Source organism: Myxine glutinosa, chromosome 1 (genome assembly GCF_964187855.1).
Source record: "Myxine glutinosa chromosome 1, kmMyxGlut1.1, whole genome shotgun sequence".
Lineage (NCBI taxonomy): Eukaryota > Metazoa > Chordata > Myxini > Myxiniformes > Myxinidae > Myxine > Myxine glutinosa.
The window spans coordinates 410,736,619-410,764,143 of NC_136261.1; the positions used below are offsets into that span (position 1 = coordinate 410,736,619).

The 27,525-nt window shown below is 45.5% G+C and overlaps 1 protein-coding gene across 1 annotated transcript in view; it reads right to left on the reverse strand.

Annotated features, from left to right (window-relative positions):
• Positions 1–27,525, reverse strand: part of LOC137417630 (NACHT, LRR and PYD domains-containing protein 12) — a 130,352-nt gene that overhangs the window by 33,486 nt on the left and 69,341 nt on the right. The window contains exons 8-11 of the mRNA XM_068103541.2: positions 22,155–22,235; positions 19,471–19,554; positions 5,340–5,420; positions 1,969–2,052 (exon numbers count right to left, since the gene is read on the reverse strand). Coding sequence (XP_067959642.2) covers positions 1,969–2,052; positions 5,340–5,420; positions 19,471–19,554; positions 22,155–22,235 — 330 coding nt within the window. The remainder of the gene's footprint in view (positions 1–1,968; positions 2,053–5,339; positions 5,421–19,470; positions 19,555–22,154; positions 22,236–27,525) is intronic.

Sequence of the window (27,525 nt, forward strand, 5' to 3'; positions counted from 1 at the left end):
GAATCTGTCCATAACTTTGAGATATCCCGCTCAGACAAACAGACCTGAAAACATAACCTCAGGCCACCTTAAGTGGCACAGGTAAAAATGAAGAAATAATAATAAAATAGATGATATTCATAGAATGCTTACCCTGTGCAGTCAACTTGGTGCGAGCCAACTCTTCTGTTTTTGAAGGGTATTTTTCTTTGATCCAATATGGCGGCCAGACCACGTGACCGATGACATCATAAATTTATATTCTCCAATACAATTGTTGCATAGATCATGCTCAAGAAATTTCAAACTGATCAGACTAAGCGTTGTCCCTGTCGAATTATGACGTCATAACTAAGGCACCAATGACGTAATCGTTAAAAACACTTATTCTTCATGCGGAGTTCTTTACTAAGAACCACGTTTCAATTTTTTCCATGGAGCAGTTTTGGAGATATGCAGGTGCAACGTTTTTCGGTTTTTCCAAGATAGTGCCTGTACCACATGACCTATGATGTCATAATTATCATTAAAATATTTTACAGGAGGAGGCCCTCCTATGGTGAAACTTTCATGTCCATTGGACAAACAATTGCAGAGAAAAAAAATCATACTCATCTCGTCAAGCGTTGTACTTGTCGAATTGTGACGTCATAATTAAGGCACTGATGACATCATTAACATATCTTATTGCCCATGGGAAGTACTTGACAATGAGACAAGTTTCAAGTTTTTCCACTGAGCTGTTTCGGAGATATAGAGGTGGAACGTTTGTCCAAGATGGCATCCATACCACGTGACCTATGACGTCATAATTATGAATAAAAAAATTATACAGGCAGAGGCGCTCCTATGGTAAAATTATGTGTCAATCGGACCGACGATTGCCGAGAAAATGAATTTTAAAAATGCAGACACTCACGTACGACATTCGTACTCAAACGATCACCTAACCCTGCTTTTCGCTTCGCGAGCGGAGGGTAATAATGTCAATGTGCCCTCGGGAACTCGACGGCTTATTCAATTATGGCCTCAGCTCATTCACTTGGAGCACACAGAACAGAGCGAGAGAAGAATAAGAGACAGACGAAAGCAGCATGGGAAGGAAGGAAGGGAGGAATGGAGCCAGGAAACCTGCACAGGACAGCACTTTTACACACACTGTATGGGTCTGCTCCCTCATGATCACTCTTCACTGCTCCTCTGCCCCTCTGATCCCGTTTGTGCGCACTGCTGTATCGCACGGTGCTTGGCCTCACAACGCCTTGTGTGCTGGTCCAACCTTATTCTCCATGCACAACAAATCACGACGCGCAGGCACAGCATCCCGAGGGAGCAGCACCATGTGTGCAGGTACCCAGAGCAGCAGGAACCCAGAAGTAAGAGCAAAGCAAGAGCAACTAATCACACAAACCACCCCAATGTGGCGTATGTGCTTTTATAATGTTCAGCGGGGCATATCGGACCGTCCGCAGCAAATGCCCATTGGCCGCCGTAGCAAGGCAAATGATGATTTATATGCTGCGCTGATTGGCTGAAAAGCCAGGTTAATTCCACACCAACGACAGTCAGATGGCCTTGGAGCCATCAGATGTCCATATATTGTCACGTCTCTCGCTCATCTCGTGTCCTCACGTTTACCCCATGGTCACACTTATGGGCCATGCCCATTGGCTGTGAACTCAAGAATGAAGGCCATATAAGGACAGATAACAATGGGGCAGGTTCAAGAATGTCGGAAGGGGGGCAAGGCAGGATGTAGATAAAGACATACACTTGGGCAGCGGGACAAGATCTTTCTAAACATGTGCTTGACACATTTCATTAATTACAGGAGTTATAATGACTGTAACATGTCACCCACATAGAGCCCAAATGCACCATATGAAATAACTATTCTAATCTATCCCCAATTTCACCCCCGAGACCAGATCCACAACAATATGCTTTTAATCCCCCCCCCCCCCCCCAAGAAATCCTCTTCCCACTCACCAGAGGTTTCGTAACTTTGTTTGGGGTTTCAGGCCTTCCATCAAACCCTCGAGGCCCTCATCACCGATGGGATTCCCCCTCAAACTGATGGTGAAGGAGGGAAAGAGAAAAACTCTGAGGTTATCATTCCATTAACAACATGAAGAACTTTTTTTTTTTTTTTTTGTATACAGGATCGAGGCCTGTGAAAGAGCTAACATTTATCACACACACACACACACACACACACACACACACACACACACACACACACACACACACACACACACACACACACACACACACACACACACACACACACACACACACACACACACATCAAACAGACACACAAAACATATAATAAGGGTAGAGGTAGACAAGATGGGGAGAGAAGGGGAAGCACACAAACACAACATTTGAGAGCAGGGACATCGGGAGATCTGTGGGAGGGCTTGGGGGGAGGAGGCGTGGAAAGGGGGGGAGGGGTGGGAGAAGTATAAAACACAAGGACACTGCAAGGACTTCCAGGAAAGAAGTTGGTATTTCAAAAAAGTGAATCTGGGGTGAATTATCGGGGGTAGAAAAGATCAAGGTTTTGGATGGGGGAAGATAAGAGATGGTGGTGAACAGCTGTTTTCAAGACCTGGAGGGAGGAGTGGGATTGAAGGGAGTGGGGGAGTTTGTTCCAGAGGTGGGAGAAATGGGGAATGAAAGAGTGAAGATGGGCAGAGAGCCTAGATTTTGGCAGTTTAACCATAAGAGGTTTGCAGGCAGATCTTGTGCGACCTGAAGGAATATTGGGGGGACAGAGCACAGAGAGAGCTGGGGGTGCAAGGCCGGAGAGGAGTCGGTAGAAGACAGAAAGACCACCAACCTGCCTGCGGTGAGTGAGTGAAAGGCCCTCGGAGTTGGCTTCATTCCAGGAGATTCCAATGATTCTGAAAGCTTTGGCCTCAACAGCGTGAAGCCGAGCTAGGTGTGAGGCAGGAGCACCAGCCCAGAGGGGGGAACAGTATTCCATTGAGCTGCGGATGAAAGCCTTGTATGTGGCGAGGAGCTCAGGTGTGCCAAGCAAAGACTTCGCACGACGGAGGATGCCCAGTCAGCGACTGGCTTTGGAGGCCAGCTTGGAAATGTGGTTTTCCCAAGAAAGATCATGGCAGATAGTGAGACCCAAAAGCTTGAGCGAAGGAACTTCTTGGAGAGGATTGTTGAGAAAGTAGATGGGAGGGTTTTCCAGTCGGTCCTTTCGGAGAGACATTGTAAGAGTGTGAGATTTGTCAGGATTGAAAGACATGTTCCACTTGTTTGACCAGTCTGTGATTTTGTCCAGGTCTGCAGAGAGTGAGGAGGCTGCAGACTGCCGATCTCAGGGATGAGGAATGGAGCGGCAGATAGTGGAGTCATCAGCAAAGAGATAGAGAGGATTTTCCAGAGAGTCGGAGAGATCATTGATGAAGACCAGAAATAGCACAGGGCCCAGAACACTACCTTGGGGAACTCCAGCCAGAACAGGTAGGGGAGATGAGAGAAATCCATTCAGGGCCACACGTTGCCTATGACCAGAGAGGAAGTCCGCAAGCCATGAGTGAAGATTTCCATGAATACCATAGGAGGAGAGTTTGGTGAGCAGAGCTGGGTGCCAGACCGTATCGAAGGCACGTGATATGTCAAGTGAGACAGCTCTGATTTCCTGTTTGGCATTGAGGACCTCCATCCATTGTTGAGACAGCAGAAGCAACATGTCCAGAGTAGAATGACTTGGTCTGAATGCAAATTGATGATCAGAGATCAAGCCATTGGAGAAGAGGAAGGATTTGATATCCGAAGCAATGATGGAATCCATGACTTTGCTGATAATTGGAAGCAGGCTGATTGGTCTGTAGTTGCAAGGATCTGTTTTTGCACCTTTTTTGTGCAAAGCGGTAATGTTTGCTGATTTCCAACATGCTGACAGATGACCTTGAGCAAAAGAGAGGGTGAAAAGAACAGAGAGAGGGTGAGATAGAGCGGCAGAGCAGGATTTTAGGACCCGTGGGTTGATGCCATCTGGTCCAGTTGCAGAATCAGAGTCGAGGTTTGATAAAAACTTCTCCACCTTGTCAGGAGAGAAGGACACAGAGTCCAGGAGCAGTTGGGTTCGACTGGGAAAGGTGGGAACAGAGAGAGATGGGTTTGGGACACAAGATTTTGAGGCAAACACAGAGTTGAGGCATTCGGCTTTGTCACGTGCGGTGTCAACTGTGTAGCCATTTGAGGTAAGGGAGGGGATGGAGGGGGAACAAACACCAGAAACGGATTTGACCAGATGCCACCAGGATTTGGAAGAAGGAGACAGGTTTGAGAGTTCAATCTTGAGAGTGGAGAGATAGTGCTTCCTGGCACTCCTGAGGGTAGACACACACTTGTTCCGAGCTTGGTGGAAGGAAATGAGATTTCCTTCAGTTGAATTTGCCTTCCTAGAGGCAAAGGCAAGTTGTTTTAGGGCAATTGCCTCACCACAAGATTCAGTGTACCATGGACGGGAGGAAGGGTAAGACAACTGAAGACGAGATGGGATAAATGTGGTTTGGTCATGTGTTGAGGAAGGATGAAAGTGACTGGTTCAGAAGAGTGATGGAAATGAATGTAGAAGGAAGTAGAGGACGGGGAAGACCGAGAAAGGCTTGGCTAAAGATGGTCGAAGAAGAAATGCGGGCAAGGGGGTTAACAAGGAGAGATGCAGAAAATAGGGAAAAATGGAGAAGATTGTCATGAGGACCGCAAGGGTAACCCCCGCTCTAGCAGGGAAAATGGCCTTTAAAATGCGTGTTGTTGTTGTTGTTGTTGTTGTTGTTGTAAACCATGTTCTGAATGTTTGTTTCAACCAGGTCGCCTGATACAGAGATCCACTGTATGTGTAAACATACAATACCACTGTAAATCGTCTGTGAAGGACAAAAACTCGGACACTATCGAGTCATACCGCCATAAAACCTAGAAACACCCATGAGCAATCTTTCCCATGGTGATGTGCCATTGTTTTTGGTGGGGTGACCTTCCGTGGGCAGGAGTGAGGCTGCACCGGCTGACATTTTAACGCACATTTTCATTCTCTGGACAGGTACGGAACGTTTTGTGATTTTTTTTTCCACCTGAAATCCTGGCTTTGAGTTACTGTACATCAGTATGCAAAATTTCAGCTTTCTCGCCCACCTAGAAAGTACAAAACATTTATATCAACGAGTGAGTCAGTGGTTAGAAAGAGGAAGTCTTGAATTTGTTTTGCATGAAATCTCTAACTAATTGTATTAAAAATATCTTTACTTAAAAAGGTGACGGAAATTCACAAATCAGTGTCCAGCGAAAGAGAAGAACAACAAAAATATCAATAACAGTGGAAGACTCACACAAGTTCCTCCAAGTTGATGAAGTTCTTCAGGTCCCTCAAGACAGGCCCAGACTCGGTGCTCAGTTTGCAGTAACTCAACCTGTGAAGAGATAAAAACTCCAAGGTGTGAAACAAAGAGCAATCAGTGTAAAGTTGTGGATAAACGAGTGATATTAAAAGGTTTTTTGATCCGGGTGAAGAGATAATAAAATAACCTCAAAATGAACAGGATGGAGGTCACGTGACTGGGAATCCTGCAAACTCCATTTCCATGAGACACCACCCTGGATCATGGAAATGGAGGTTTGTAATAAAGAGAAATAAACCAAAAATAAATCAGTGGGGAGGGGATGGCAAAGGCTGAGGTAATACAACGAACTCTTCAGTGACCTGATCACTCTGACGTCATTCCTTGAGGAGCACCTGTTGCGATATCCACTCCATCCTTGCCAATACTCCAGCCTCATGGCAAACAACCCCCACGGCGCCAATAAGAGCTACGGTCTCCATGAATGCCACATGGATGCCCACCTCAGGAGCACGCACGGCCCTCAGGATAGGTCAGTAGAGATCAATTGGTCTTCAAATTTGATGAAAAAACGTCCGTAAAACACCGCCCAACCTGCCTGTCAGGAGGAAAGCCAAATCGCCGACCCGGTGATTCACAAAGAAGACACTGCACTAGCATTCGTAATCAGGCCCAAAGGCAATCCCCATTGAAGTGCCATCTTCATGCAACCTCCGATGTGCTGCCAACCCTCCATCCCAAACCCGGCAGTTGCACGGTGACATTGTGGCTCCAGCTCCATGATGGGACTCAGCACAGGTGCTTTTTTTTGTTTTTCTTTTTTCTATACAAGATCGAGGCTCGTGTAAGAGCTAACTAACATTGATCACAAAAAGACGAACTGACACATAAAACATAAGATAAAGGGAGCGGGAGACAAGATAGGAAGAGAGGGGAGCACACAGGGTACAACAGCAGAAAACAAGGACATCGGGAGATCTGTGGAAGGGAGAGGGCTTTGGGGGAGGAGGCGTGGGAAGGGGGATGAGGGTTGGGAAGGATAAAGGGGTGGGGGTGGGAGAGGTATAAAACATATGGACACTGCTAGGACTTCCAGGAAAGAAGTCGGTATTTCAAAAAAGTGGATCTCGGGTGAATTAAAGGGCTAGAAAAGATCAAGGTTTTGGATGGGGGAAGATAAGAGATGGTGGTGAACAGCTGTTTTAAAGACCTGGAGGGAGGAGTGGGATAGAAGGGAGTGTGGGAGTTTGTTCCAGAGGCGGGAGAAAAGGGGAATGAAAGAGTGAAGGAGAGCAGAGAGCCTAGATTTTGGCAGTTTAACCATAAGAGGGTTGTTGGCAGATCTTGTGCAACCTGTAGGAATATTTGGGGGACAGAGCACAGAGAGAGAGCTGGGGGAGCTACGCCGGAGAGGAGTGCGAGATTGAACCTGCCTGCAGTGAGAGATTGAAAGGCCGTCAGAATCAGCTTCATTGCGAAAGATTCCAATGATTCTGAACGCTTTGGTTTCAACAGCGTGAAGACGAGCCAGGTGTGAGGCAGGAGCACCAGCCCAGAGGGGAGGGCAGTATTCCATTGAGCTGCGGATGAAAGCCTTGTATGTGGTGAGGAGCTCAGGTGTGCCAAGGAAGGACTTCGCACGACGGAGGATGCCCAGTCGGCGACTGGCGTTGGAGGCCAGCTTGGAAATGTGGTTTTCCCAGGAATGATCATAGTTTCCATGACTTTGTTGATAATTGGGAGCAGGCTGATTGGTCTACAGTTGCAAGGATCTGTTTTTGCACCTTTTTGTGTAAAGCGGTAATGTTGGCTGATTTCTAAGCAGATGGCAGATGATCTTGAGCAAAAGAGAGGGTGAAGAGAACAGAGAGAGGGTGAGATAGAGCGGCAGAGCAGGATTTTAGGACCCTTGGGCTGATGCCGTCTGGTCCAGTTGCAGAATCAGAGTCGAGGTTTGACAGAAGCTTCTCCACCTTGTCAGGAGAGAAGGACACAGAGTCCAGGAGAAGCTGGGTATGACTAGGTAAGGTGGGTACAGAGAGAGACAGGTTTGGGACACAAGATTTTGAGGCAAACACAGAGTTGAGGCATTCAGCTTTTTCACGTGCCGAGTCAGCTGAGTAGCCCTTTGAGGTAAGGGAGGGGATGGAGGGGGAACAAACACCAGAAAAGATTTGACCAGACGCCACCAGGATTTGGAGGAAGGAGACAGGTTTGAGAGTTTAGTCTTGAGAGTAGAGAGATGTTGTTTCCTGGCTCTACTGATGGTAGACACACACTTGTTCCGAGATTTGTGAAAGGAACTGAGATTGCCTTCCGTTGGAGAAGGTTAAGACAACTGAAGACGAGATGGGATAAATCTGTGCATGAGAGAGAGCAGTTTACTTTGGAAGAATTGCAAGGACATTATTGTCCCTTGTATGCTGTTCGACCAAAGCTGCTGCCTTCTGAGTCACTCTGGATCCCCTCCTGGTCCTCATGATAGACCGGATGTGATTCATCATCCACTACAGTCACGTGAAAAAGTAAGTACACCCCATGTGAAGTTTTGACTTTTTCAACATATTTCAACATACAGCTATTTGATCTTCATTTCAACAATATTGTTGGGGTTTTGAGAACCCTGCGCTGTGTAAAGTGTTGTAAATATACCCTTTGTAAATAATTATTTGTGTAAATACCTCCATTCATTGTTAAGATCAAAGGTCGTCCCCTAGTTAGTCCACATCGCAACACGTAGCGAACCATAGGCCCTCTTCATATTAATTTCATTATTATGTGTTTCAGGTAAGGCTGTGTTTCCAATAGTTTGACTCTACGTTGCATTAATCAAATAGGATAGGCCCCATTCGTCCATTTGCTCTCCCTCTCCAAATTGTGGTACCTCACTTGCCAGCTGCGTTTGCCGCCGTTGCATTGGGCTGTTTTGCTGGGACCACGCCGCCATAAGCCATGCGGTCAAGCCGAGGAAGAAGGGGGCGGAGCCACCAGAACAAGGTGTGGCAAGTGAACTCGTCATCAGAGGTGGAGTCAGCGAGCCCTTACCGACCAACCAGCGCCGAGGTGAGCCAACCGGTAGGCGTGTCATCGGAGCTGGTGGCTTGATTTCGGAGAGGGCAATAAAAGGAACTGCAAGGGACTGCTTCGAGGAGTCGGTGAGAAGGCACGAGAAGCAGAGGAGTGATCCAGCCGAACCAGAGAAGAGAGAGAGAGAGACATGAGGGGGTGCTCGTATTGCGGCAATAGACCGAGACCCTCTAGGGCCCTATTGTCACGGGTTGTGGAGACACGGAGCTGCCGGCTGCTGTTCGCTTCGAGCCCGGAGCGTGAACCTGAATGCTTACCGCTGCCTGGACTCTTCTCTCCCTGGCGCATCCTTACCTGTACCATCGGCCTGAACCATTCGCTCCCTGGCGCATTCCTGCCTGCAATTTCCCTTTGTCGTGTAAGTCCGTGGTCTGTCCTGTGTGTTGTCTGGGGTTCAATAATTAAGACTGTTTAAGGCTGCCCTGTGTATCTTCTTCTTCTTCACTGTATATTACTTTCGTGTCTCTTCCTTTGGTTTGTTGTAAATAATTAATAAATGTCTGTTATTTCTTACCCTTTTGGTTTCATTCTTCCCCGATTGCTTTAGTCTTTTCCTGTTTGAATACCTGTGGCACGATTTGGCCAACGCTCGGAATCGGGTTTAGTCGCTTGATAACGGCTCGAACCGCGGATTGCTAAACCGCTCGGCAAATACCATCTTGTCCGTGGTTCGAGTGGTACTCGTCTCCCTGTTCTGCGGAGGGATTGGTGAAGGTATTCAGGACAACACCTTGACCAATAACCCTGATCAATCCCACCCCGCTGAAGAGCGTTACAAGTACCAGGACCGGTCCGACGGCCAGCTTAACAGGACAAGGGGATTAACCCCCCCTTGCTAACGGGAGTGCCGTCCCCCAGATCCGTAACAATTGGTGTCGGGGAGTGGGATTTGGTCCCGAACCAAATTTTTAATCCATCTAAAAATTTGGTCAAAATTTGGAGCGGCCGAAATTTTGTTGAACATCCAAATTGAGCCGTGCCATGGATGGTCAAGGTGATCAGATGCCGGTAGGGGAGGTAGAAGAAGGGCTAGAGGCAACCCATGACCCCAGGGAGGAATTGAGAGAGAGGGAGGAGGAGAGTGATGAGGATGTGGTAGAGGGGCTGCAGGCGCACAAGATGGCGGCGCTGCGCACGAGGTTGGAGGCACACAAGATGGCGCCTTGCACGTGGCCGCGGCAGCCGAGCCCACGGCACTAGTGAATCTGGACCTCTTTATGGCACAAATGAGGGGGTATATGGAAAAGATGGCAGACAAATCCAGCAGGGAAATGAATAAAATGGGTGAGCAATTGGGAAACCAAATTAAAGAAATGGGAAATGATTGGAAAACCAATATTGAAGGGTTTGGAAACGGAATGAGGGAGCAAATAAGTAAATTTGGGGACAGAATGGGTGGCTGAATAGAAAAAATTGGGGAAGTTAACTGCGGGTTGAGCGAGGGGGTCGCATTTGTACGCGACGAGGTAACGCGGTTTGAGAGGCGCGGGTTGAGCGAGGCGGAGCGAGCACGGTTAAAATGACGGGTATAGAGATCGCGACCCGGGGTATGGGGAAGCCGGCGACCGCTGAGGTAGAAGAGAAAATTTTAATAAAGCCAGCGGTCGCCGAAGAGAAAGAAATCAACGAATTAATTATAGTGGAAATTGGAATTGAAAAGACGACGGAGGTAGCCCAGGAATTGAGGGGAGAGATGGATAATGTGCAAAGTCCATGCTCACATCATGATGTCATGCTGCATAATCCTTATAAAGATTTGCAGGTGTGTGTGGAGCGAGGAAGAAGAACCCCGAAGGTGAGACGGGCTGTGTATGGTGCTCAGAGGTTTTTCGACAAAGTGTTTGGCGCGAAAATAATTTCTGCATGCTTGGGATCGAGGTGTAACCCAGGCGCTCGTAAAAGGTCCGTGGTGCGCGTTATGGATGGCAATGGCGCGCTTGTGAGGAAAAAGTGTGCGTCGGAGAGTGAGTGTGTGACAGAGTATGGGAGTGATACCGGGTGCGAGAGCGAATGCACGTCGGAGGGTATGTGTGAAACAGAGAGTACAGAGTGTGACACGGAGAGTGACTTGGTGGTGGAGCGGGTGCGAGAATGCACACTTGGAATGGTTGAGCGTGTGCGAGGAGGCACACCTGAGTTGGTGGTGGCGCGGGTGCGGGAGGGCACATTGGAGCGTGTGAGTGGGTGGATGTAAGAGTGCACCCCCATGAGTGGTACGGAGTACGTACCAAGGGAGTGGGCGTGAGGAGGTGTGTTGTTGAAGTGTGCGAACGACGAATGTGTGCCAAGTTGTGCGGTGGTCAGGTGTGTAACGAAGTCTGTGAGCGGAATGAGTGTACCTGGGTGGTGTGTAAGAGAAGGTGCAATGACGGAGTGTATGGAGACACCTGGATGTGTGAATAAGGAACGGAACGCATGGTGTGAGCATGCAAGTGAAGCATCGACGTTAAACGGAGCAGCAGTTAGACCGACGTTTAGCCGACGCGAGCCCTCGGTCCGTGCCGGGCTTCGGGTACTGCGGGAACTGGCGAGGGTTGTAATCATGGCGGTTTCAAAAGAACCACCGTGCGCGATCCGTGCTGGGCCTCGCCCTGCAAGGTCGCGTCCGTGCTCTGCTAAGCGGAGCGGGCGGCCCGGTGCGAGGGGAGGTAGGAAGGGTCGGGACGGTGCCCCCTTGTGGTTGCGGCGTTCCGGCCGGGCGAGATTGGGCCATCGGGCGGGAGACCGGAAGGCTCCGCGCCGAGGTGGACCTTGGAATCTCGGCCCGAGTAAACCTCCTCCCCTGCATCGAGTGCCGGACGGACCCAACCGCAGTAGACAAACCACCCGCATTCATTGCTCGGCTTTGCGAAGCCGAGCTTTGAAAATGTAATGATGCACCGAGGCTCAGAATAATGGACGATGGTAGGGATAGGGAATATGATTGGCAAATTGGATTGGTAAATTTGATTGGCGAAGATGATTGGCAGTAAAGATTGGCAAATTTTGATTGGCAAAAATTGGATGGGCAAAATTGATAATGGCAGATTCCCGATGTGGAGGGATGGTAACTCTGCCATTCCTCCCATCAACCAGGGCACATGAGCATTAGTTTACGGGGTGGCTGTGCAAACTAGCCCGGGAGGGTTAGGATAAAGTGATAGAATTTAGAAATGTCAATAGGTAACATGAGATTTAAGTAGTGACATGTACCTGTAGAGGGGACGTAGCAGTTTGTGGATTATAATGACGTGGGAGCGCTTAGCATATGGGAAGACTGGGGAGCATGAGTTTCAGAAGGGAGTAGTCAGCTTAAATGATGCAGTGTGTGTGCAGGAAGTTCTTTGTGGTGAGCATGATGATTGGCATGATTGTGCATTGAGCAGAGTATGGTGAAGGTGTGATTGTGCATTGTATTGAGTGAATGGTCCTGGAGGGAAGGAGGGTGCAAGTGCCACCAGGTGTGTAGGTGACACCAGGTGTGTGGGCACAGGTGTGCAAGCGAAGCACAGGTGTATGGAGAATGGTTGTGGGGAATAAATGGTCTGGAGTGAATGGAGCATGGAGTGAATGGAGTATGGAATAGCTGGTATGGAGTATGGAATGGATGGTGTGGAGTGAGTAGTGTGGAATACATGGAGTGGAGTGGTTGGTGCGAAAGGAGTGGATGGGGGAAGATGGGCCCCTTCACGAGTACCCGGGGAGGGTAGTTTAAAAGTAGGTAGAGGGAGTAGGTAAATTGTGGTGGAGATTGACATCTGTGGAGCGTGTAGTAGTAAAGGAGTGTTGTGATTGGTGCATGAGTAAAATGGAATGGCTGGGCATGTGGCCTGTTAGTACGAATGATTAAATGGGCACTCCGCCACTGTCAGTCTGTCGGCCAGGTGAGGCCGCAGGTAGGCTCTGGGAGCCAGTAGAGTTGTTCAATGGGGCCCGAGGATCCAGAGGATGTACCCGGGTAGCCCGACGCCAGAGAGGGCGGTAGTGGGGTGAGAGCGCCAGAGGGCCTTCCCCAGGTAGGTTAGGGTAAGGAGCAGGTAAGCTCAGAGACAACTGCAGTGGTGGAGGTGTGCAGGTGAGCGGACCTGCTGGGAGCGCCACACGACCCAGCCCGGAAATTGTGCAAAGGCACAGGGTGAAGAATCGGGGGAGTGAGACCCCAAATTGGTGAGCACCACAGTTTGGTCAATGGGAGTTCGGTTCTTAGAACCATATAGTGTAAGATGGCCAATTGTTTTGCAGGGAAAGACCCCGGGTAGAGTAAAAGTGTTAAAGTCATTTAGAAGTATAGTTAGGATTGAAATCTCTTCGCACCATCTGCATCCACTCACCTGAGGTGATGACAGGACTCCACACCACTGGTTTGTGCAAATGTTTGGAATGGTGAGACACATCATGACGTAAGTGTGACATTGTGCTGTAATTCCATCTCTTCCTCCTACGGAGGAATTGATGAGGAATTTGAATCGATGGCAAATTTGGTTAGAGGGATTGTGGACGAATTTGGAATTAGGGGAGATATGGGGAAGACAGGACGTAGAGATGGAATTTGTAAATGTGTAGAGTTGTGTAAATATGGGAGAAGGGGCAAGGGTAGAATAGGTGACGGGGGGGGGGGGGGGGTGACGTACGATAGGGATGGGCTTTCTCCCCTCGCTCTCCATGCGCACCTCACCTCTGCATTGCCTTGTGTTGATGTGTACCCTTGCGCCCTTGCACCCCGCTAACTTTGCTTTGTCCTCCTTCCCCACCCATGGACCGTGCTCTCTGGGCACTGAGGGAAAGCGTGCGGGAGCCGCATCTGTGTGCCCGAGCCGCCGCTGCCAGCTGCCTGGACCGATGCACCACTTTATGGACCGCACGACTTGCGGCCTAGCACCACCTTATGGACCACACGTTTGTGGCTAAGCACCACACCCATATGGACCCCACGTGTTGGGGCCTGGCCCCTCTGCTGGGACCGGCCATGATGGCCAGGGAAGAGTTGGCTTGCAGACCACGGTGAGGTGGCCCCTTTTGCCCTACAGGTGGACCACCCATAGTTGGCCCCTGTGGGCCATAAATAAAAATGGACGCGTTTTGTGCTTTTTATTATGTGCAAATAGGCAGCAAGCCAAGAGCAAGAAAAGAACAACATCACGAACATCCGCCAGCAGAGGGAGCAGAAAGAAGAACCGTTCAACAGTTGTTTTATTGACATTGAAATGTATGACTGTGCACTGGATGGTGCATGATGGTGCTTGTCATTGGTGCTTTGGTTGTTTTTTTTGGTGCTTGCATGCTCGGGGATGCATTGCAATATCAATTCTGCATCCCCGGGCATGTGAGGGTGGTGTGTCGGTGTAGTGCATGCTTTTCCTCTCTCCTACAGGGTTCTTTTTGTTTCCCAGATGACAGGTCCTGGGTTTGCAGTTTTGTAAATAGTCAAAATAATGTCACTTGTAAATAACGTGCTCCCCACTGGCGAAAGGTTTAGTTTGAAAATAATTCCGTAATTCGGTTATCCTGTGGGTGTGAATCTGTTAGGTAGGATGCAACGTAGCAGGGGGACATACTTAATTGTGTTTAAAACTGTCGCACTCAGGGTAAGGTTAATCGTAGAGGGCTATCACACCTGAGTGTCACATTAAGTTAAAGTTTTTCGGCCCGGGACGTGCCAGGAGGAATGAGGGTGCTGTGTTGGGGTTTTGAGAACCCTGCACTGTGTAAAGTGTTGTAAATATACCCTTTGTAAATAATTCTTTGTGTAAATACCTCCATTCATTGTTAAGATCAAAGGTCGTCCCCTAGTTAGTCCACATCGCAACACGTAGCGAACCATAGGCCCTCTTCATAGTTATTTCATTATTATGCGTTTCAGGTAAGGCTGTGTTTCCAATAGTTTGACTCTACGTTGCGTTAATCAAATAAGATAGGCCCCATTCGTCCATTTGCTCTCCCTCTCCAAATTGTGGTACCTCACTTGCCAGCCGCGTTTGCCGCCGTTGCATTGGGCTGTTTTGCTGGCACCACGCCGCCACAAGCCATGCGGTCAAGCCGAGGAAGAAGTGGGCGGAGCCACCAGAACAAGGTGTGGCAAGTGAACTCGTCATCAGAGGTGGAGTCAGCGAGCCCTTACCGACCAACCAGCGCCGAGGTGAGCCAACCGGTAGGCATGTCATCGGAGCTGGCAGCTTGATTTCGGAGGGGGCAATAAAAGGAACTGCAAGGGACTGCTTCGAGGAGTTGGTGAGAAGGCACGAGAAGCAGAGGAGTGATCCAGCCGAACCAGAGAAGAGAGAGAGAGAGACGTGAGGGGGTGCTCGTATTGTGGAAATAGACCGAGACCCTCTAGGGCCCTATTGTCACGGGTTGTGGAGACACGGAGCTGCCGGCTGCTGTTCGCTTCGAGCCCGGAGCATGAACCTGAACGCTTAACGCTGCCTAGGCCCTTCTCTCCCTGGCGCATCCTTACCTGTACCATCGGCCTGAACCATTCGCTCCCTGGCACATTCCTGCCTGCAATTTCCCTTTGTCGTGTAAGTCCATGGTCTGTCCTGTGTGTTGTCTGAGGTTCAATAATTAAGACTGTTTAAGGCTGCCCTGTGTATCTTCTTCTTCTTCACTGTATATTACTTTCGCGTCTCTTCCTTTGGTTTGTTGTAAATAATTAATAAATGTCTGTTATTTCTGACCCGTTTGGTTTCATTCTTCCCCGATCGCTTTTGTCTTTTCCTGATTGAATACCTGTGGCACGATTTGGCCAACGCTCGGAATCGGGTTTAGTCGCTTGATAACGGCTCGAACCGCGGATTGTTAAACCACTCGGCAAATACGATCTTGTCCGTGGTTCTAGCGGTACTTGTCTCCCTGTTCTGTGGAGGGATTGGTGAAGGTATTCGGGACAACACCTCGACGAATAACCCTGATCAATCCCACCCCGCAGAAGAGCGTTACAAGTACCAGGACCGGTCGGACGGCCAGCTTAACAGGACAAGGGGATTAACCCCCCCTTGCTAACGTGAGTGCCATCCCCCGGATCCGTAACAATGTTGTTCTGAGCTTTGTGAAAGGAACTGAGATTGCCTTCCATTGGAGAAGGTTAAGACAACCCGAAGACCAGATGGGATAAATCTGTGCATGAGAGAGAGCAGTTTACTTTGGAAGAATTGCAAGGACATTATTGTCCCTTGTATGCTGTTCGACCAAAGCTGCTGCCTTCTGAGTCACTCTGGATCCCCTCCTGGTCCTCATGATAGACCGGATGTGATTCATCATCCACTACAGTCACGTGAAAAAGTAAGTACACCCCATGTGAAGTTTTGACTTTTTCAACATATTTCAACATACAGCTATTTGATCTTCATTTCAACAATATTGACAGATAAAAGTGATATAACAGATATCATGAAACATTTACATTTTGTAGTCCATTGTATAATTTAAATAAACATAAATGCAAATTTCGCATGTGGAAAAAGTAAGTACACCCTTGGCTCTAATCGGTGGTATTGCCCACTTTGGCAGAAACAACCTCAAGTAGGCGTTGATTATAACTGTCTACCAGTCTCTGATATCGACTGGTAGAAATTTTTGCCCACTCCTCCATGCAGAATTCTTTCAGCTGTGCGATGTTTGAGGGGTTTCTTGCATGCACAGCTCGTTTCAAATCCCCCCCCACAACATCTCGATGGGATTTAGATCCGGGCTTTGACTTGGCCATTCCAGAACCCTCCATTTCTTTCTTTTCAGCCATTCCTTGGTGGATTTACTGGTATGTTTAGGGTCATTGTCATGTTGCAAGGTCTACCTTCGGTTGAGCTTCAACTCTCCGACAGATGGTTTCACATTATCCTCAAGCACCCTCTGGTACAATGAAGAATTCATCGTGGATTCTATGATGGTGAGCTGCCCAGGCCCTGATGCAGCAAAGCTGCCCCAAACCATAATATTTCCACCACCATGCTTTAGAGTTGGTATCAGGTTCTTGTGGTCAAATGCTGCCTTTGGTTTTCGCCAAACATGTCTTCTGGTACTGTGGCCAAATAGCTCTACCTTTGACTCATCTGTCCAGAGCATATTGTTCCAGAAGTGCTGGTCTTTTCCTCGGTGTTCATTGGCAAACTTTAGTCTTGCCCTCATGTTCTTTCTGGACAGCAAAGGTTTCCTCCTGGCACACCTCCCATGTAGAAAAAAATTGTGCGGCCTCTTTCTAATGGTAGACTAGTGCACTTTGACATCAACAGTGGCAAGAGCTACCTGTATGTCCCGTGATGACATTTTGGGGTTCTTAGAGACTTCTTTCAACATCTTGCGGTCTGCTCTCGGGCTGAACTTGCTGGGGCGGCCTGGCCTGAACAAGTTGGCAGTTCTTTGGAATCTTCTCCACTTGTAGATGATCTTCCCGACAATCGAATGATTGATTTGAAATTGCTTGGAGATCTTTTTAAATCCCTTCCCAGGCTCGTAGGCATCTATAACCTTCTTTCTGAAGGCCTTAGAGAGCTCTTTTGATCTGGGCATGATGACGCCGCACACTTCAACAACAAAGAGCAAACCAAACGAAATGTCTGAGGTTTAAATAAGACAGGTTCCTCCAAGATCCTCTCTAACGATGTTATAATCATTTGCACTTGAGCTGGTGCACCTGATTCTAATTTTATGTATTTGAAGTAGTGATAAATGTACGGGTGTTCTTACTTTTTCCACATGCGAAATTTGCATTTATATTTATTTAAATTATACAATGGACTACAAAATGTAAATGTTTCATGATATTTGTTATATTATATCACCTTTATCTGTCAATATTGTTGAAATGAAGATCAAATAGCTGTATGTTGAAATATGTTGAAAAAGTCAAAACTTTACATGGGGTGTACTTACTTTTTCACGTGACTGTAGATGGTTGAAACGTTTCACGATGGAACAGCAGAAGCCTTCTTGCATTTTTACTGGCATGATGCCTTGCTCAGGTGTGCTCTTTTGGCTGATGCTGCACTTATATGATGCTTTGCATTATGGCGACCTTCTTTAACAAAAAAAACCCAAAACTATATATATATATATTGTTGCGGATTTGAGAATCCTGTGTTCGTAAATATCACCCTCTGTGAATAATGTAATAGTAGTTCTTGTAAATACCTCCATTTGTGGTAAAGGTCAAAGGTTGTCCCCTTAGTTAGTCCATCGCGCACACGTAGAGAACCATAGAACCTCTCTATAGTTATTTCTTTATTATGTGTATTAGTTAAGACTCTGTTTTCCACTAGTTGACATTGCATTGCACCAAATGAAATAAGATAGGTCCCCTTCAAGGATTGCATTTCCCAGCCAAACTCTCCCTCTCTGTGCAAAACCGCTTGACAAGCGTGGGGTGCGCGCCCTCTCAACTGGCCCTGGTTTGGAAGCGGCGTTCGCCGCCATTGTAAATATGTGCTCCGTGCTCTGTTTGGACAAGAAGGGCGGGGTCGCCGAGTAGAGACAAGCCCATGGTGCGCCACGGGGGCGGGGCTGTCAGCTCCATACCCAAATAAGGTAACAAGACCGTGGCATTGCCATATAAGGCCACCAAAAGCCCATGGCGCGCCACGGGGGCGGGTCTTTTCAGCTCCATGCCCAAGTAAGGCTACAAGCACGTGGCTAGCCACGGGGGGCGGGGCTGTTCAGCTCCATACCCAAATAAGGTAACAAGACCGTGGCATTGCCATATAAGGCCACAAAACAGAGCACGGGGGCGGTACCCAAACGGCCGAGGGCGTGTCACGCCCCCGCTTGAGATATGCGTGCAACAATCGTGAAAAGAGGGACATGCTACTGGGCTGGTACGAGAGGCTGGTACGAGAAGCTGGTACGTGCTGCTGAACTGGTACGAGAGCGGGGTGCGTGCTGCTGAGCTGGGTTCGAGGCTGGAGCTGGGTTCGAGGTACTGGAGAGGAGAATCCCAGTGTTACCGACAGAGAGAGAGAGAGTCGTGGGTCGGAACGGAACCTCGCCAGATGAACGAACCTCCTGCCATTCCTGTCATCATCCCCGTGTAAGTCTGACTGTCGTCTGTTTGTCTGTGTTGTCTGGGATTTAAGTTAAGCCTGTAGATAAGCTAGAATTGCACTGTCTTCTTCTTCTGTAAATTATTTTCGTTTCATTCCTTCTCCCTTGGTTTCTTTGATTTGTACATAATTGGTTAATAAATTCCTGTTCCTCCTTACTTTGGCTTCTTCTTCCACATCCGATCGTCTTTGTGATTTCCCCCATTGAATACCTGTGGCACGATTTGGCCGACGCATATGAATCGGGTTTAGTATTTGTTAATGGTTCGAACCGCGGGCTATTAAAACCGCTCGGCAAAATACCATCTTGTCCGTGGTTTCGAACGGAGTTGCCCACCTGCCTCGTGGAGGGATTGCAGGGGGCGTGCGGGAATCCCTTGACCAATCGCTTCGGGCAATCCCACCCCACAAGGGAGCGAGGTAGCTTCAGGAGCGGTGACGGCCAGTACAAATAGAAGGGGGCTGAACCCCCCCCCCCCGCTAAGGGGAGCGCCGTACGCCGTTTCTGTTACAATATATATATATATATATATATATATAAAGAATTAAATTATCAATTAGCAGATAAAGAGAGAAATTAGGAGTAAAAGATGGATAAAAAGAAAAGAGAAATCAAGAATTATATAACGAATTAAAGAGAAATGTGAAAAAGTCGAAAGAAATGTGAAAGGACCAAAGACCAAGGTGTTGAGGCGGAAGTGAGGGTCGTCATTGTATGTCACTCTATTTACACAGAACATACCGGTCCCACTACCTTTGACCTGTTTGGAATCCTACTATCAATTTGCAATTGGTCACCAGCTTTGACACCAACACTAATTTAAAATGGAGCATCTCGCCGTCATTAGAGCATTTAAATTGCATCACAAGCGCCAGTAAATGAGAATTGTTGTTTCGAGCCTGCCAGCTCGATGACAGAAGACGCCATTTGCATTTTTGCCGCTCCATCCCTACCCATTATAGAGGGGAAGCTTCACTTGAAGAACATCAGGCTTTTATTTCCCAAAACAAATCCCATTCCCACTCACTCGAGAATTCGTAACTTTGTTTGGGATTTCAGACCTTCCATCAACTCCTCCAGCCCTTCATCACCGATGGGATTCCAACTCAAACTGATGGTAAAGGAGGGAAAGAGAAAATCCCTGACGTTATCATTCCATTAACAACATGGAGAACTTTGGGAATACTTTAACCATTTCAATAGTTATGTTGAGAAATCACAACACCACCAAATAATTATGGGATTATAACCATTCCCTCTCCATAAACAGTTACATAATTATGGGATTATAACCCAGTCCCCCGCCTTAAACAATTATATAATTATGGGATTGTAACCCAGTCCCTCGCCTTAAACAATTATATAATTATGGGATTGTAACCCAGTCCCTCTCCATAAACAATTATATAATTATGGGATTATAACGCAGTCCCTCGCCTTAAACAATTATATAATTTTGGGATTCTAACCCAGTTCCTCTCCATAAACAATTATATAATTATGGGATTATAACCCAGTCCCTCTCCATAAACAATTATATAATTATGGGATTATAACCAGTTCCTCTCCATAAACAATTATATACTTATGGGATTATAACCCAGTCCATCTCCATAAACAATTATATAATTATGGGATTATAACCCAGTCCCTCTCCATAAACAATTATATAATTATGGGATTATAACCCAGTCCCTCTCCATAAACAATTATATAATTATGGGATTATAACCCAGTCCCTCTCCATAAACAATTATATAATTATGGGATTGTAACCCAGTCCCTCTCCATAAACAATTATATAATTATGGGATTATAACCCAGTCCCTCTCCATAAACAATTATATAATTATGGGATTATAACCCAGTCCCTCTCCATGAACAGTTGTATAATTATGGGATTGTAACCCAGTCCCTCGCCTTAATCAATTATATCATTTTGGGATTCTAACCCAGTTCCTCTCCATAAACAATTATATAATTATGGGATTATAACCCAGTCCCTCTCCATAAACAATTATATAATTTTGGGATTATAACCCAGTTCCTCTCCATAAACAATTACATAATTTTGGGATTCTAACCCAGTTCCTCTCCATAAACAATTATATAATTTTGGGATTCTAACCCAGTTCCTCTCCATAAACAATTATATAATTTTGGGATTATAACCCAGTTCCTCTCCATAAACAATTATATAATTATGGGATTATAACCCAGTCCCTCTCCATAAACAATTATATAATTATGGGATTATAACCCAGTTCCTCTCCATAAACAGTTATATAATTATGGGATTGTAACCCAGTCCCCCTCCATAAACAGTTATATAATTATGGGATTATAACCCAGTTCCTCTCCATAAACAGTTATATAATTATGGGATTCTAACCAGTCCCTCTCCATAAACAATTATATAATTATGGGATTATAACCAGTCCCTCTCCATAAACAGTTATTTAATTATGGGATTATAACCAGTCCCTCTCCATAAACAATTATATAATTATGGGATTATAACCAGTCCCTCTCCATAAACAATTATATAATTATGGGATTATAACCAGTCCCTCTCCATAAACAATTATATAATTATGGGATGGTAACGCAGTCCCCCTCCATAAACAGTTATATAATTATGGGATTCTAACCAGTCCCTCTCCATAAACAATTATATAATTATGGGATTCTAACCAATCCCTCTCCATAAACAATTATATAATTATGGGATTATAACCAGTCCCTCTCCATAAACAATTATATAATTATGGGATTATAACCAGTCCCTCTCCATAAACAATTATATAATTATGGGATTGTAACCCAGTCCCTCTCCATAAACAATTATATAATTTTGGGATTCTAACCCAGTTCCTCTCCACAAACATTTATATAATTATGGGATTGTAACCCAGTCCCTCTCCATAAACAATTATATAATTATGGGATTATAACCCAGTCCCTCTCCATAAACAATTATATAATTATGGGATTATAACCCAGTCCCTCTCCATAAACAATTATATAATTATGGGATTATAACCAGTCCCTCTCCATAAACAATTATATAATTATGGAATTATAACCCAGTCCCTCTCCATAAACAATTATATAATTATGGAATTATAACCCAGTCCCTCTCCATAAACAATTATATAATTATGGGATTATAACCCAGTCCCTCTCCATAAACAATTATATAATTATGGGATTATAACCCAGTCCCTCTCCATAAACAATTATATAATTATGGGATTGTAACCCAGTCCCTCTCCATAAACAATTATATAATTATGGGATTATAACCCAGTCCCTCTCCATAAACAATTATATAATTATGGGATTGTAACCCAGTCCCTCTCCATAAACAATTATATAATTATGGGATTATAACCCAGTCCCTCTCCATAAACAATTATATAATTATGGGATTATAACCAGTCCCTCTCCATAAACAATTATATAATTATGGGATTCTAACCCAGTTCCTCTCCACAAACAATTATATAATTATGGAATTATAACCCAGTCCCTCGACATAAACAATTATATAATTATATGAATACAGCAAATGTTGGATTTGTTTCCATGACATCTCTAATTGTATTAAAATGGAGTTTATTTATAAATGCTGTGATGGGAATTCATAAATCAGTGTCCAGTGAAAGAGAAGAAGAAGAACAAAAACCTCAGTAACAGTTCAGGACTCACTTAAGTTCCTCCAAGTTGATGATGCTCTTCAGGTCCCTCAGGATTGGCCCAGAGTTGGTGCTCAGTTTACATCCAACTAACCTGTCAAGAGATAAAACTCTAAGGAGTGAAACAAAGAACCATCAGGAAAAAAATTGTATGTAAACCAATTTATTAGAAGGTTATTTGTTACTAAAAAAAATAATAATAACCACCTTTAGAGGCCATTTTTCCCCGCAAAGCGGGGGTTGGCCTTTTTCGGGAACCGTGGTTGTTGTTGTTTTTCGGTCCCCTTTTTGAAGCAATGTTTTATGGCCGGATGCCCTTCCTGATGCCAGCCCTTTTTGCCGCCTTTGGCGACAAGCAGGGAATTACCAGTGAACTGGTACTCAATTAGCCGACCTCGGAAGGATGACAGGCTGAGTCAACCTCCCCTGGCGTTAATTCAGCAATCGACCAGGATTCGAACCCAGGATCCTAGGATCCTAAGCCGGCACCCTAGCCGCTAGCCCAACACCAGGTGTTGTTACTGGTAGAGATAATTTTAAAACCTCTAAATGAACAGGTTGAAGGTCACATGACCGATAACGATACAAACTCCCTTTCCATGAGACATTGAGACATTGTCCCCTGGATCGTGGAAACAGAAGTTTGTACAAAAGAGAAATAAATAAATAAAACATCTCAATGAACAGGTTCGATTTCCAGGTCCTTGGTTAAAGAGGGGGGCTGAGGTAGGGGCGAGTGGGGTGTATGTCCTAGGTAAAAGAGGGAGGCTAAGGTAGGGGTGAGTGGGGTGTAGGTCCTCGGTAAAAGAGGGAGGCTAAGGTAGGGGTGAGTGGGGTGTAGGTCCTCGGTAAAAGAGGGAGGCTAAGGTAGGAGCGAGTGGGGTGTAGGTCCTCGGTTAAAGAGGGAGGCTAAGGTAGGGGCGAGTGGGGGTGTTAGTCCTAGATTAAAGAGGAAGGCTAAGGTCGGAGCGAGTGGGGGTGTTAGTCCTAGGTAAAAGAGGGAGGCTAAGGTCGGAGCGAGTGGCGTGTAGGGCCTCGGTAAAGGAGGGAGGCTAAGGTAGGGGTGAGTGGGGTGTAGGTCCTCGGTAAAAGAGGGAGGCTAAGGTAGGGGCGAGTGGGGTGTATGTCCTCGGTAAAAGAGGGAGGCTAAGGTAGGGGCGAGTGGGGTGTAGGTCCTCGGTAAAAGAGGGAGGCTAAGGTAAGGGCGATCGGGGTGTAGGTCCTCGGTAAAAGAGTGAGGCTAAGGTAGGGGCGAGTGGGGTGTAGGTCGTCGGTAAAAGAGGGAGGCTAAGGTAGGGGCGAGTGGGGTGTAGGTCCTCGGTTAAAGAGGGAGGCTAAGGTAGGGGCGAGTGGGGTGTAGGTCCTCGGTTAAAGAGGGAGGCTAAGGTACGGGCGATTGGGGTATATAGGGTGTGAGGTGTGGGGTGGGGTATCCCTGAGAGAGTTTGTTTGTAAATGTTGAAAGCCAAGCAGGTTTAGTTCCCCTGATTGATTATTTATTTTGCAGTTTAAAGTCTCGTTTGTCCAGTGTTATCATCATAATCATCATAATAATCTCTCTTCAAAATGAATCGACATCTGATGAGGGGGAAAAAAGGGAAAACATAATTCATGCACTCCCTCGACTCGGTTGGTAAAGGAATCAAAGTATGAATAATAACATTAAAAATAACAAGCATTCTGAGTATTGCGCTGCAATACATGTCCCCTACCAAAGTTCAAAGTGCCATAACTTTGTCAAAAATGATCGAATATGCAAATTTATGCACGGTTGATGCTGGTTTTCAAACTTGATCTGAGGTATGCTGAGACACCTGTGTCACGCCTCGCCTCGTTGATGAGTCCGCAAGGTCGCTCCGTGGAGCGGCCTGCACGTATTGCACTGTGTGAATTGTATAATTTATTATGAACTCACGGTCTGAGGAACTAGCGATTCAAGAGATATCCATTTTTTAAAATATTTTCGTTTAATTAACGATATCTGCCAAACCACGTGCTCTATCGCAAATTCTAAAAGGACATTTTAGTAGACTGACATGCTGAACAGATTTGTGAAGCTTCCCCTCGATTGGATCAAAAATGAGGGAGGAGCTCGGTTTTAAAGGTTCATGCTTTAAAACGTCACAACTCTGAAACCATCAGTAATTTATTCTATTTTCCGGTTCACAATCAATGATCGATGTGTATATATATATATGTTGCTCGGCTTGGCTCTGCCCCTCCGGAAAGCGCGTGCTGTATCGCGCTGTTGGCGTTCGCGAGACGAGGCTGAGGACGCGCGGTGCGGCTTGAGGAGAACTCGAGAATAAACAAGAGGTATCCATTAAAAAAAATATTTTCGTTTAATGAACGATATCTGCCAAACCACGTGCCCTATCACAAATTCCAAAAGGACATTTTAGTGCTGAACAGATCTGTGAAGTTTCCCCTCGATTGGATCAAAAATGAGGGAGGAGCTCGGTTTTAAAGGTTCATGCTTAAAAACGTCATAACTCTGAAACCATGTGACGCATGACGTCATGCTCATTGACTTTTTTGTTCGTCATGGGTATGCGATTCTGCCTGCAAAGTTTGGCCTCGATCTGTTCAGCCGTTGCAGAGAAAAAGGGGTTTTCGTGTTTTCACGAAAAACAATATGGCGGCCGAACCACGTGATCTGTGACGTCATTATTACCATTAAAATATTCTACAGACCGAGTACATTATATGGTGAAAATTTTATCTCAATCGGTCCTATTATTGCAGAGAAATTGGTTTTTAAAGGAAATTAAAACTTAAAATGGCACTGAGTTAAGGATCATCAGAATTATCAGAATTACCAAAGTTCAAAGTGCCATAACTTTGTTAAAAATGATCAAAACGTCGTGAAGTTCGAACTTGACCTGTAACTTATGATGAGGAAACCATGTGCCAAGTTTGAAATCATTAGCATTAAGAGTTCAGAAAAAAAGTCCGGCAAACTGTTCTTTGCGTGACAGACTGACGGACGGAGGGACGGCGTGCAAACCTATAGGCCCCTCCGGTGTACACCGGTAGGGGACTAATAACAACAATAACTCGTGGACCAATCAAGTACCTTGGGTATCTCCACACGAGCGAGTACCAGCAAATGAACAGTAAAGCCCACAATGTGAAAAGGTTTTTGGTGAATTGTAAAACATCTCATCTTATTAAAGAAATTGATTAACACTAGGGCATGCCCGTACTATATATATATCTAAAAGTATATCCCCCCCCCCTCTATTTACATGCAATGGTTTGGTCCAAAGCTAACGGCTTGCGAGTACGGTGACAATCCCCCCCCCCTCTATTTACATGAAATGGTTTGGTCCAAAGCTAACGGCTAGCGGAGTTTGGTAAAGAAATCGCCATAGCGTGCACAAATGCGCAGGAAAGCGAAAGAATCGCAAATTAGTTTTAATTAGTTTTAAAACATAGTTTAACGGCAACATAGCGGCAACATAGTTTGCCAACGTGAAATAAATGAATACGCTCTCAAATGTGCCAAAAAAAAAAAAAAACGCTACCCGTACGCTCTACCCCGCCCGTACGCCCGTAAACAAAAAAAACAACGCACTTCGCTTCCGCCCTTCGCTCTGACTGAATTGGGAGAAATAATGCGCATAAGAAATCGAGAAATTATTATTTTCTCCGGAAGAAATCGAATTACGTACCGTAATGGCGCACGCGCTGGGCTCGGCTCGCTGCTCGCTCTCACATCGGCCACGCATACGCAATAACGCGTTCTGTGATTGGATGCCGGAAGTGCAGTCCTCACTGTCCGGAAGTTCGCAAATCGCAGTTACGATGAATCGCAAATTAGTTTTAATTAGTTTTATAATTAGTTTTAAAACATAGTTTAACGGCAACATAGTTTGCCGACGGGAAATAAATGAATACGCTCTCAAATGTGCCATCCGAGGCAGAGTGTGTTCGCCACGTTCGGCACACGTGATAGCTCGCTGCTCTCTGATTGGTTGAATCGTTTTTTGGACATAGCTCGGTAACTACTTCTGCGATTAATTTAAAACCTTGAAAAGGCACATCCTCGGGTCCCCAGCAATATACCTGGCAAGTTTCAAGTATATCGGACCGGTAGTTGTCGAGAAACAGCGGTCACAGACATACAAACAAACAAACAAACAAACAAACAAACATACACACAGAGATTACTGGAATTATAGATAGATTTCAATCAGGAAGTTATACTGGGATGGTAGGAGGATGATATCAATGGTCAACAGTACAAAGGAAAGTAAAGACAAATTAAAAGAAAGTGGAGGAAATGAAACAAAGAAAATCCATTATGGAGCTAAAAACTGAAGATTGTGTTGGTGTGGGACGGCCATAGGGGGTAAAGGGAGGAGGATGGACGAGATATTACCCCACACATGCAAAGCAAAAAGTGGGGTTAAGCAATAGTTGGTTCATGTTGGTCCATCTGTCTGTCTATAAACGTCAATTTATGATCGAGTAACAACTTGTTTAGCTTGAAGGTTACATTTTGAACACGAATCGGAAGACAAACGTGCCGCTTAACAGGATACCGTACTTTGTCTCTGGATTTGTCCCGATCATACATGTGCAGAGAGGAGACAGATAATCTTTTCAGTCTACCTGCTTACCTGGCAGTCAAACAAAATACTGTTTTTAAGAATGTTACAAGAACAGAAACAACAGGCAAGAATAACTAATGTACCATGTTAAATAAGGTGGTGTAAAAAAAGAATAACTAATGTACAATGTTAAATAAGGTGGTGCAAAACAAGAATAACTAATGTACAACGTTAAATAAGGTGGTGTAAAACTAGAATAACTAATGTACAATGTTAAATAAGGTGGTGTAAAACAAGAATAACTAATGTACAACGTTAAATAAGGTGGTGTAAAACTATAATAACTAATGTACAATGTTAAATAAGGTGGTGCAAAACAAGAATAACTAATGTACAACGTTAAATAAGGTGGTGTAAAACAAGAATAACTAATGTACAATGTCTAATAAGGTGGTGTAAAACAAGAATAACTAATGTACAATGTTAAATAAGGTGGTGTAAAACAAGAATAACTAATGTACAACGTTAAATAAGGTGGTGTAAAACTAGAATAACTAATGTACAATGTTAAATAAGGTGGTGTAAAAGAAGAATAACTAATGTACAATGTTAAATAAGGTGGTGTAAAACAAGAATAACTAATGTACAACGTTAAATAAGGTGGTGTAAAACTAGAATAACTAATGTACAATGTTAAATAAGGTGGTGTAAAACAAGAATAACTAATGTACAACGTTAAATAAGGTGGTGTAAAACTAGAATAACTAATGTACAATGTTAAATAAGGTGGTGTAAAAGAAGAATAACTAATGTACAATGTTAAATAAC